Raw genomic sequence first — 11,169 nt, forward strand, 5'->3', positions numbered from 1 at the left:
TTAATTGGCAGGAGCACTTGCAGGACAGTTGGAAAATTTTGGGGTGGCTTGGCAAAGTGGACATACCTTAATATATACCAAATAGAGATGTAAATCCGTGCAACTCTCTGCAAGTTTCTGCAAGTGCTCGAACCCACTTGTTGGCACTTGCAGACGCGTCGGAGTTTGAAATAAAGAAATGTCTGACTACAACCCAACAAAAATCATGAGTAACGTGACATGGGCATTAAATGTCGATCTCTGCAAGTCCAGCTCTTCAATTTTGAGAGACTTGCATAACTCTTGGCATCTTAACTCTAAATTGCCGAAGCCCTTCTGCAAGTGTCTCTGCCAATTAATTGAAGTCGCCTAATGCATAAATTGTATAACGCAACAAGACAATTTCAACTGTATATTTATCTACGACATGCGTGGGAATAGACTGCAAGACAGAAGCCGAGTCTATCCGTATACGTACACAGTAGTATATACTGTAAGCATGTGAGAGGTGTGATAAACGGCAGACCTAGTGTTATATTAACATCTTGGGAAAGTGTGAAAACCACCTCTCCAAAGAGGTATGCCTGGAAAAACTGTGATACAGTGGATCTCCCCCACCCTTCAAAAACTATTTGCTTTTCTCATCATAATGCCATACCAGTCTCCACACTCTCGCTGTTTCGTATACTAGAATTAGAGCTTTTGGGTGGTTCGAAGTCACCAAGATCTCGCGGTTGGAAATCAAGATCCTGCACCTGGACATCACCGTTCGTCGCGGCTAGTTTCGCCGCCAATCCTTGGTCCGGAGCAGTCGTTGGCGCCGAAACAGGGGGAGGAGACGTCGTAGTAGACGCAGTGGCCTTTCCAAAGGACCAAGAAGAGAACAAACTCGTCAACGGAGTCGACGCAGGAGTCGATTCACCAGCCTCTGCAGTTCCATTAGTCCAATTAGTCCCATTACCAACTCTTTCTTGCGCGGTAATAGGATCTTGAATTTCAGCAGGTGACGAAACTAGGGAACCATCCGTCGAAAATACACTTGTACTGCTTGTGCTTTGGCTTCCAGCGCTTGTGACGCTGTTTGTACGTGGCACGGAGAGACGAGCTGTTCGTTGTGAGATGAAAGAACCAATGCTTGAGCCCCATGATCCGATTGCTGTCTTTGCGTCTGATGCAATAGACTGTGCTGGTCCGGTTGATAGGGAGAGCGGTCGTAAACCCGTCTGCGAGGGAGTCGTTGGCAGCGTTGAAGAACGGGTGGTCATGCCATTTGTCGTCTCTCCACCATCTCCGCCATTTGCTTTAGCAAGGTCGACCTCCGAACGTGAAACCTCCACCGGCGTACTGGAGATCGTCGAAGTCTCCCCTTCAGAAGCAGACAGCGAACTCGAAGATCTCTGTGCCCAACGTCCACGAACACCTTCAACAGCCTTGAGGAAATTCGTTGAACTCGTCGCAAATGTCCGACTGATCGCCTCTCGCGTCGGTGCCAGTTGTTCCTGCAGATGCAAATCTTGCAAACCCTCTTGTAGACGGAGTCCGATGTCCTCGACGACACTGGGCTTCCCTGAACACGGGTGTCGAGCCTCGACGATATCGAAAATCATTGGATCTGTAACACGGTTCCATACTTCGAACGCATTAGTCCGTCGGAACTCGGCGATCCATTGGGGATTGAAGTCTTGGATTGCGTTGGCGTCACCACCGTCTTCATAATGCTTAGTTCAGCCATTTGAATTTTAAGCCGAAGAGAGAAATCTCACCTCCGCCAGTTACGACCACATCTGAGCGAGAGCTCTTCGTAAGGAAGTCTGCATACTTCACTGACGAAAGCGCAGCAGTGACATATTCCTCGAACTGCGACACAACGTATTGTTGATATGACATAGCTTGCCAGTAACCTCAGACATACCTTTGTTCTTATGTAGTCGTCGCTACCCTTGAACCTAGCACGACATGAGTCTCCTATCATGCCTAACGGAGATAAGAGCTTACTGCACGCTAGTAGATTTGCTAGGGTTAGTTTCGTCCCAACCTTCATTAACATCCTTCACAATGTCGTCCATCCACTTTCGGTCTGCAGATGTCAATGCAACCAGACGCTCAAGTTGAGGATCCCGGAATTCGAAGGTGTTGGTTTCAATCTTTCCCCAATATCAGTAAATGTCTTAGCTCGTTTTGGAATCCGCATATTCTTACGTTTATGAGAAGATCGATCTCCTTTTGCTGTGTAACAATTGAGTTCGTACTTCCGCAAACATAGCTTCGGGTATCCTTTATCAAATCGACCTGCTGCAGTGGGAGGTATGGTTGGAAGAAAGCATCCTAGATGCCGATTCAGTACAATTGAGAAATACTTTTACGTCGATTAGGGAGCTTACCTTCCCAAAAACGTCTAAAGGTAGGCCGAGATAGGCCATTAAGCTCTTCCTGTCACTTGTTCGGAGCGAAGTAGCCGGTAAAAGCGTAAGTGCCCGAGAAGCAAGTGGAGGAGAACCACAATCATCGAGATTCTGTAATAAGCCTTATGAGGGAATAGTCAATTTTAGCTACCGCAGACAAGATGGCGTGGTCATGTACCGGGTATCAATGAAATAAGGGAATATTGGTATGTGCAGAGTCTCTCCACGGGGTGTCCGTAGAACATTATCTGTGCGAATATGAATCAATTTAGTGGCATGCGGAAGTGTCAGCTCGGAACGTACTCGTTTTTGTAACATAAGTGACTTGAGTAACAATAAAGTCCGACTTCGGAATTTATGCACCAGTTCTCGTCTAGAATATGTGTGAACACAAAGCAAGTACTATTTAGCCCAATACGCACAAGCTAGTGCCTTTATAATAGATAAGAGACTGCATGAACAACATAACAGAAGTAATGCGTACCCATATACATTGCGCTCTCTGTGAGCTGATTTCGTAAAGACATCTCAAGTGAAGACTTAAAATCAACCAGAATCCCAGTCTCACGGAAATCACGTTGACTGAATAAAGCCTGAGTAACTACACCAAGCCGATCACGAATAGGCCCGAAGACCGGCTTCGAGGCAAGGACGACAACAGCTTTCTGAACAGTCGATCGTGTTACGTCGTCATCCTTTGCTAGTAAATCGGAGGTCTTGATTTGTCGGTTGCAGGATATGCCGAAGATTGTACTGGGGTGTGGAGAGGCTGGAACGAGGTGGAAGTATGAGTAGTCCTCGCTACTCTATAACATGTGTTAAATTTGCATAGAGGAATTGGTATGCATGCCGAAAACTAACCAGGTGGGCTCCGTCAGGTAGGGCCAGGAAAGGTAAGATAGCAGCTATTTGTTCGTCATCGAACACCGAACCGTCACAAAACTCAATCTTCGGTCCAACCTAACAATCCACCATCACACGTGAGATAACACATAGGACATAATAGTATAAGGAAAGTCACGAACCAGATGGTTAAAGTCAACAAGTGCAATACCAGGTACTATAGGGCCGATGGGTGGTTCCACAAGCATTGACTCTGGACGTGCCTTCCGCGACGACGAAGAAGCGTAAGATACCATCGACGCTGCGTCGCTTTCTGAGTATTTCACCTGAGGAGGCGGATACTTGATAGACGAAGTCGTAACCGACGTCTGGGAACTTCTGCGTGTTTCGTCGGCACTGAGACTCGAACTCGATGGTGAGAGAATAGCGGCCTCTCTAGTTTCGGTAGACTCTGTCTCCACCGTGTCGTGTACCTTGTCTTTATCATCCATACGGCTGACCGAGAAAGGCGTGTCCGAAGCCTTTGGCGTTGTGAAATGTTCAAAAGTGTGAAGTGGTTGCTCGTTCTGTGAAAGCACAGAATCTCTGGGTGAAGAAAGCGAAATTGAGCGTTGCGACGCCTTGTCCGAGGATTCATCGTTCTCAGCGTCATCATGAAGAAAGTTGCGACGTGTCGGCGAAGGAGAAGGGGAGAACTGTAAGGCTGACATGACGAAGGTATTGAACGGTTGAATGAATGGAAAGGAGTTGAGAGTTACGGAGAAAGCTGGCACACTGGCCGGACGCGTTTGAGGACGATCACACACGCACGAGCCGAACCTCGGGCCTTGAGACTCATGCGTAAGTACTGTGGGAGATCTCATTGCTGCAAATGCCAATAGAACTGTATTCTACCACACACACGAAACTAGCAACTGGCTACCGCGAAACTATATCCGATCGACATGAGGCGTGGATGTAGTAAATAGTCCGAGCCACCCTAATTTAGTACCGGAAGACATGAAGAACCTGGCTTACTGTGGCCGCGATGACTAGACCTTGGGTAGCGTCCAGAAGTAAATGATATGTTTCATCGAGGATCTCAGAAGGTATATCAAGAATGCTAGCACGGTCAGCCAGGTCACCCTCATAGTCCGTTCCAGGATCAGGGAAAGTCACAAGCTTAAGCACTCGCTTCTTCTCTTCGCCTTCGGTATTCACTTTCTCTACCCATCCGAAATGGTTGAACGACATGCAGATTATCGGTAATCCATGCTCATCATCAGGATCAAACGGACTCAAAACCGGGTTACGAAGAGTTATAAGAGACCTTGAAGGTGCACAAGGACCATTTTTGTCGGAGTAATACTGAGTAACTCGCCATGTCTTCTCTCCGATAGTTGAATCCAACCCAGCCTCTGGAATTGTAATATACAGCACAATCGTCGAGACTCGGGTAGGTATCTCTGGATAAGGAGGCTGCGGAAGTTGGTCAATTGCCCAGAACAGATAAGGATTCGTCCCTTCTGTTTTTGATAGAACAGCAGGTTCATTCTTCCATCTGAAATCCTGTTCCTTAGATGGCTCTGCAACTTTTTGCGGTTCATATTCCAGGGCATTCCAGACTGAAGGAGAAGGCTCATAATCTGCCAGCCGGTACCATCTTCGCACTTCCGTGCCTTCATACTCAGACACCACAATTAAGTAGTTACCGTCTTCCGAAAGGCGGATACCGATCAAGGATCTACCATAGTCCTGCAGCAAACATCAGAGAACGCTCGGTCTCCGTCAAGTCACCAAGTACGTACGTATAGCAATCCCGTGTTGATTATAGCAGCGTCTTCCGAATCCCAATCAAAGACTACCAATATGGCCATTTGCTTTGACATGGTGCAAGAGAATGCGGCACATAGCATCCTTCGGGAAGCATCGAGCAAGTGCACCTCACTAGTAAAGGGAAGTAATAATGTTAACTGCTTACAACGTTCAAAGAGCAGAGGTTCAGTAGAGTCGGTCCCTGGAACACCGATGCGAAGAACGGATAGTCGGACGTGCATGCCAAAACTATCTTGGTGCCTGAGCAAATTAATATCCTTCTCGAGAGAAGTGGTCACATTAACTCACCGAACGGGGGCGACTTTGCCGATCAAACCATACAGCGTCCGAGAAGATTTATCTAGCGCAAGGTCAACCATAATACTATCAGGATCCATCTGAATTGAGCCAGCAGGCATGTTCTCTTTCAAGTTCCATCCAACAATGCTACCATCCTGCATGGGCAACAGCAAATGTCTTGAAGTAAATTTCGTGATGTAAGAACTCTGCTCTAAGGATATATCGGTCCTGATAGCATCCTTGAAATCAATGGTTCGCCGAGGAGATCTTGCTTTCGGTGTCTTACTGAGCCAGTTTTTCTCCGCGGAAGCAGCTACGGTGACGGAGTCCCTGAGCTCACGTACGCTCACATCTTCTAACGGCTTTTGATCAATAGCCAGTAGATCTATATACCGAGCCCGATGCAGGAGATTCAAGAAGAGGTTCTGCCAGACACTGAAGCATTTTGAGAGAGTGTAGAACTTGCGGGAAACCTACCCAAGTTTATCTACACATCAACATACTAATGCAGTAGTGGTAGCAGGGGAGCATACCTGAGAAAGGGAGAGGACGTCGCTAACTTCCAGAAAGGAAAATATTTCCAAGAGAACGTCGTCAGGAAGAGCGACCAGGCCTAGGGAACGTTGGTAGGGGGCTCCCAACATGGGCAGACCAGACTGGCAGCCGATGCTTGACCTTTGTGCCAGGGTTATTTATAAGGCGGCACGTCTGAGGGAAAGGGAAAAGGGGATTGTAGCACAGAGCAGCAGAGGGCACTAAGTATCAGCTCGACAAGCATGCTGTATGTATGCACAGTGCAAACGAGAGAGCGTGTGTCTATTATTGCTCGTTGCCTCGTTGTCGAGTGGCGCAAACAAGTTCCAGTCGCAGACAATACAATGCGCTGACTAAGCAGCATCACTTCTGGACTGAGAACATTGCTTTTCGGTGCAGCTTCTCTTCCGACGACGTCCATTACAGGCCACACGGGCTAGACAGGCAGTCTGAGCTCTGTAAACACACGCCTTGAGGCATCATCACGAACCGCACGAAGGTGAAGGTGCTCGGTCAGCTGCGGGCTATTCACCCAATCCCGAGGTCAGCACAAAGTAGCCGACACCAAATCAAATAGACCCTCTTGCTAATGGTGCAGGGGGTAATCCTGGCTTATTCGTTTCATTCCAATCTTTCTGAGTAAGCCGATTTCTCGTTCAACCATGACAGTTTGACGCTTGACTCGGTCCATTTCTTATATAAGTCGTGCGCACAGCTCATGGCGTCCGTAACACCGCGCATGTCAATGCTCTTGGCGGAGGATTACTTTGAGGACGCGATGGGAAATGAGGACGATGTCGAGGGTCAGGGGGCGGATGGCAGAACGCCTCTGGATAAAACTATTGATAGAATAGGAATGGGTGAGCCTATTCCGTTATTACCTACTTGATATGATGTCTGAGTCTGGGGCGTAGGATCTTATCAGTGGACGTTGCTTGCTTTGTGTGGCTTTGGTGAGTTTTCGCCTATTCAATGATTTTGTCCCGACTCTAAATTGTTTCTTCACTTTAGGTTGGCTAGCAGATAATGTTGGTGAGCGCACAAATGCGTTGGAACAGAACATAATATGGTTCGACAGATGTGGATTCAAACCGTCGCGATCATTCTACCTAGAGTACAACAGCACTTTGGCGGTATGCATCGAATTGACTTATCCTATTACACAGTATCTTATTCGTGATTTTCTTAGTCTCCGACGGCCAGATTGGATACCTTTCCTCCTCAATGTTTGCAGGGATGATGATTGGTGCAGTGGGATGGGGCTCATGTAAGGCATAGTTACCCGCTCCATCAATTCACAACACAGCTAATGCATCCATCGTGAAGGTTCTGACCTGCTCGGTCGTAGTACCGCATTCAATCTAACGCTATGCTTCACTGCAATTTTTGGACTCGCTGCTAGCTACGCCCCCACTTTCTCAATGTTATGCATAGCTTTGTTTTTCCTCGGAACTTCTGTCGGAGTACGTGTCGCTTTCTATCTCTCTTATACAGATAACGCCTTACGCATGCAATAGGGATCCATGCCGACGGATGGAACTCTCTTATTAGAGCATATGCCGAAAGGCAAACAGTACATGGTTACCGCTCTCTCCGTATTCTTCTCCTTTGGCTCGGTGATATCCGCTATAGTTGGTATCATCGTTATTCCAGGGCACTCCTGTCCACCAAAATCCCAATCGTGCGATGTCGCGACGATGAACAAAGGCTGGGAATATTTATTAATGACCATTGGGTTTATTGTGCGTTGTTTCATCTTGTTTCACTATCAGCCAGGAACTCAACCTCTCCTTAGACACTGTCTTTCTTCCTGGCCCGAATAGTCTTCTTTAAGCTGCACGAGTCGCCACGATACCTTGTTCACGCCGGTAGACACGAAGAAGCCTTAGTAAACCTACAAAAGATCTCACGCTTCAACGGTTCTGAACTCTCTTTGGTCCTGGACGACGTGCGGGATCACCATCTTGACGAGCCCGTAGAGGGAGAAGACGCACCTTTCCTTGCTAGGAGGCAGGAACGCGCAAGAGCAAACGTCGGGACTATATTTGATACTGACGCCCTTGGCGACCGACAGTCAGATAGCGAGCGAGAGCCTCTTGCTGCGGATATTGCGACGGGTGGGGTTAAACCATTATCATCCCCACCAGACAGAGTTCACTACGACTCAACAGGATCATCGGACGTACCTTTGGATGCGCATGCATTCGTAACACCCGCTACAGAGGAACCTCCTCGAATATCTAGCGAGACGATTACACCCCATGTCCCTGCTTCTTCTGGTTCTCCTCAAGTTAAAGAGGAGGAAGAACTTCTACCTGAGCCATCGTCTCGTGCGCGGCCTTCTATCGTTAGATCCTCTAGATTTTCCCGGCGGTCTAGTCTGTATGAAGCAAAAGCAAAAGTGTACTGGGCGCTTCCACGTCGTATCCGAAAACCACTCTGGGCTTGGTCAGACAAGATCAGTGTTGTGTTAGGCTCGGAATGGAGGACAACGACGTTGCTAGTATGGGCAATGTGGTGCTCTATGTCACTCGGTACGTTATTCCTCTCGTAGTTCCTTACTCCTCGTGTTTCTGAATTATTACTATTTTTGATTGATTGTAGCATATACAATGTTCAATGTATTCCTACCGAAAATGCTGGAGATGAACACTGGTGGAAGAGAAGACGAAAAAACACTTGAAGAAACGATGTGGGATGTAGTGATTTTCACGATTGGAGGATGTCCTGGAGCTCTCGTTCGTCTCTTCCTTCTTCTACGAGTTCAAAATCAGTGCTAATTCAACAACGACGATGAATGACAGATTGGTGCATATATGATTGAATCGTCGTTTGGGAGGAGATGGTCGCTTGCGATGAGCACGTTCGTTACTGCGGCGTTTTGTGTTGCGTTTGTCTTTGCGGAGAGTTCGTTCTTTGTGCGGTTGAGTACTATTGGGATTAGTCTTAGTTCAACGGTGCGTTCATATTTTCTATGCCACTCAGCTCATATGCAAGCTTTACTGAATTGGGATTTTTTACTTTTAGACTATGTGGGCTGTATTATACGGGTAAAGAGATCTATTTTATACTTGGTTCACATCTAACTGATAGACTCGTTTGTGTCGCCTAGATGGACACCCGAGATCTTCGACACTGCCGGTTCGTCACTTTCCAAATGAAACCCTCTTCAGAGTAACTCATTTACCATCTCTGCATATCTAGTCCGAGGAACAGCAACAGGGACCGCTTCCGCCTTATCTCGAGTGTACGTCTTCCCTTCGCCTTCCCCTTTTTCTACGAACATTCTGAGCTTATTTCATTATTTTTATTCGTTCAGCGGCGGAATGATCGCACCCGTCCTCGGCGGTGCCCTCCTCGCCATCTCCCGCTCTCTCCCACTCTACACAAGTGTCATCGTCTTCGTTATTGCTGGAATTTGCACACTCATGCTGAGAGTTGAGGAGAGTGGTGGGCCAGTGACGGGTGTCGCACACTAGTTAGATGCATTAGATCATATCGCACTCACACGCAAAACAAAAAAGTTGCGTTGAGTATTGGGGTTGGAAGATGGTGCTGGTGCTTGAGGAGAGATGTTTTGCATCATTGTTGCTGTTTCGTGGACGACTTTTTGAATGACTTTTTTCTTCATGCTTTCCGTTGTGATTGTCGTGTTCCTGTAGACTACTGTAAATGTAATTAGACGTGCATAAAAAAATTGCTGCTCTTTTGAATCGAATAGGATACCAATTTCAAAATTGACATTGATTCTACAATTAAGGAATACCGGAGTTGTTAATCCTTGTGTTTAGATGTATGTATCTCTGATGCACATGGTGTGATGAACCTGGAACCCTTGGTTTATCCACCTCGAGTGCTACCCAGGGTCAAGGTGTCTTTCATTCTTCTAAATCTTTAACCGTGGAGCTTTGGAGTGAAGTACTATTATAGCCGTCATATGTTCTTACAAAGTTTCAATTCAGGTACTTCCTCCCGGCCCGAACGAACGAACGAACAAAGTAAAGAATAACCAGACCGACCAAAAGTTGAATTTATTTTACACTCATTCCTACCTACATCGAAAACATTATACAGCAAGAAAGCAAAAAAAACACAGAGGTTGGGTTGCGTTTAACCTTTTACACGATTATTGGGGATGGGGAAGGTCCATTTGGAATGTGAAAAGTGAAAAGTGAAAGGTGAAAAAGAATAATACACAATGAAGATTAGAAGATTGGATGATTAGGTGTCCCATGTGAAGTGAAGAGGAAAGAGTCCAAGGTCCGTTAAGAAAGAAAGAAAATTGTCCCATGTCATTGATTCATTCATTGAAAGTCCAGATCATTGATCATTGATCATTGCGCGGCGTCATTTCATTGGGTTGGGAGAAGAAAAAGAGGAAGAGGGTCCGTTCATTGATAGGAAGGGTAGATCGTCGCGTTTCGAAAACATCCAAACAGTACGTGGGTGAGAGTGCGTGAGTCTGGTCTGGACTCCCTTCAAATTCAGGCAGCCACGATGGAGAACTCGGGACTGAAGTTGCCGGAGTCGCCCATGACTATTAATAAAATAGACCAAGTCAGTTTTTCCGATTGATCTCCTCCACGTCACAATGAATGGATGGGGGGGGGGGGGTAGGCTTTGAAATTTGGATACTTACGGACTATCTGGTAATCGTTAGCGGGAGTGACGTTTGGTACCTGGACTTCTACGCGTCCGTCTGTGAGTTGGAAGCCTGAAGCAAGCGGGTTCGACCCTGTACATGCACGACAAGGAAAATTAACAGATCAGCAAGGATGTCCTATGTATTTTTATTAGAAAGCAAATACGTACCGTCCGTGAGACCACCTCTGCGGAGGAACACCTGGCCTATAGGGTTGGTGACATTAACAGGCTTTTGAGAAAGGTCCCAAGTGACGTTGTGGTGGTTTCCGATTTTCCAGACAGTACCAGCGTGAGGGTAGAGAACCTTTGGTACCCAGACGTCTCGACGGTCAAGGTCGATGGGCGCGGCACTCGAGAACGTGAAGAGGGTGACGAAGAGGGAGAAGAGGAAGAAGAGGCGCGACATGTTGAACATTGTGTTATTCGTGAGTTGTCGTGAACTAGCTCTTTAGAGTCTTGAGCAGTGTAGGTGAAGGTGAGTTATTCGCAAGATGCGACGGATGGGCAACCAGCAGATGGACAAGCCGGGTTTATATAACGTGTAGAGACTTTGATGATTTATACAAGACGCATGACTTGATGCTGTACTTCTCGAAAATTCCGAATCCGATGACCGGCGGATTCCGCCCGGAATCTGTGACAAATGCCCAAGGATGCGCTGTACGGCCCCAGA

General features: G+C 47.0%; 3 protein-coding genes across 3 annotated transcripts; 1 reads left to right on the forward strand and 2 right to left on the reverse strand.

The window, feature by feature from the left end:
- Positions 1–394: 394 nt before the first annotated feature.
- FOMMEDRAFT_114559 (uncharacterized protein) lies at positions 395–3,927 on the reverse strand. Its single transcript, XM_007271640.1, has 12 exons — positions 3,407–3,927; positions 3,243–3,341; positions 2,866–3,187; positions 2,804–2,813; positions 2,685–2,754; positions 2,560–2,629; positions 2,361–2,503; positions 2,179–2,304; positions 1,975–2,123; positions 1,892–1,925; positions 1,743–1,836; positions 395–1,687 (listed from the first exon to the last, which is right to left on the reverse strand). Exons 1-12 carry the CDS (start codon positions 3,713–3,715, stop codon positions 624–626), a joined length of 2,490 nt encoding a protein of 829 aa, XP_007271702.1. The 5' UTR covers positions 3,716–3,927; the 3' UTR covers positions 395–623.
- Positions 3,928–6,249: 2,322 nt separating this feature from the next.
- On the forward strand, positions 6,250–9,570 carry FOMMEDRAFT_23897 (MFS general substrate transporter). The gene is made up of 15 exons (XM_007271513.1): positions 6,250–6,491; positions 6,556–6,712; positions 6,767–6,805; positions 6,864–6,880; positions 6,931–6,985; positions 7,042–7,119; positions 7,179–7,315; positions 7,370–7,594; positions 7,648–8,386; positions 8,457–8,590; positions 8,657–8,809; positions 8,880–8,902; positions 8,965–8,993; positions 9,057–9,099; positions 9,172–9,570. Exons 2-15 carry the CDS (start codon positions 6,571–6,573, stop codon positions 9,329–9,331), a joined length of 1,974 nt encoding a protein of 657 aa, XP_007271575.1. The 5' UTR covers positions 6,250–6,491; positions 6,556–6,570; the 3' UTR covers positions 9,332–9,570.
- Positions 9,571–9,862: 292 nt separating this feature from the next.
- FOMMEDRAFT_23898 (uncharacterized protein) lies at positions 9,863–10,976 on the reverse strand. Its single transcript, XM_007271514.1, has 3 exons — positions 10,665–10,976; positions 10,492–10,587; positions 9,863–10,389 (listed from the first exon to the last, which is right to left on the reverse strand). The coding sequence occupies exons 1-3, from the start codon at positions 10,900–10,902 to the stop codon at positions 10,337–10,339; spliced, it is 387 nt and encodes a 128-aa protein (XP_007271576.1). The 5' UTR covers positions 10,903–10,976; the 3' UTR covers positions 9,863–10,336.
- Between the last annotated feature and the right edge of the window lie 193 nt (positions 10,977–11,169).

The sequence above is a fragment of the Fomitiporia mediterranea genome, assembly GCF_000271605.1.
Source record: "Fomitiporia mediterranea MF3/22 unplaced genomic scaffold FOMMEscaffold_18, whole genome shotgun sequence".
Taxonomy (NCBI): Eukaryota; Fungi; Basidiomycota; class Agaricomycetes; order Hymenochaetales; family Hymenochaetaceae; genus Fomitiporia; species Fomitiporia mediterranea.

What these genes read in the sequence shown, in the direction of transcription:
- FOMMEDRAFT_114559 (XM_007271640.1), bottom strand. Translation starts at nt 3,715, where the DNA reads ATGGATGATAAAGACAAGGTACACGACACGGTGGAGACAGAGTCTACC. An exon ending in TACCTGACGGAGCCCACCTG is followed by an intron (nt 3,188 to 3,242) that starts GTTAGTTTTCGG and finishes CACATGTTATAG; the next exon opens with AGTAGCGAGGACTACTCATA. An exon ending in AGCAAATCTACTAGCGTGCA is followed by an intron (nt 1,926 to 1,974) that starts GTAAGCTCTTAT and finishes ATGTCGTGCTAG; the next exon opens with GTTCAAGGGTAGCGACGACT.
- FOMMEDRAFT_23897 (XM_007271513.1), top strand. Translation starts at nt 6,571, where the DNA reads ATGGCGTCCGTAACACCGCGCATGTCAATGCTCTTGGCGGAGGATTAC. An exon ending in GAGGATGTCCTGGAGCTCTC is followed by an intron (nt 8,591 to 8,656) that starts GTTCGTCTCTTC and finishes GATGAATGACAG; the next exon opens with ATTGGTGCATATATGATTGA. An exon ending in GGATTAGTCTTAGTTCAACG is followed by an intron (nt 8,810 to 8,879) that starts GTGCGTTCATAT and finishes TTTTACTTTTAG; the next exon opens with ACTATGTGGGCTGTATTATA.
- FOMMEDRAFT_23898 (XM_007271514.1), bottom strand. Translation starts at nt 10,902, where the DNA reads ATGTCGCGCCTCTTCTTCCTCTTCTCCCTCTTCGTCACCCTCTTCACG. An exon ending in CAGAGGTGGTCTCACGGACG is followed by an intron (nt 10,588 to 10,664) that starts GTACGTATTTGC and finishes GTGCATGTACAG; the next exon opens with GGTCGAACCCGCTTGCTTCA. An exon ending in TAACGATTACCAGATAGTCC is followed by an intron (nt 10,390 to 10,491) that starts GTAAGTATCCAA and finishes TTTTATTAATAG; the next exon opens with TCATGGGCGACTCCGGCAAC.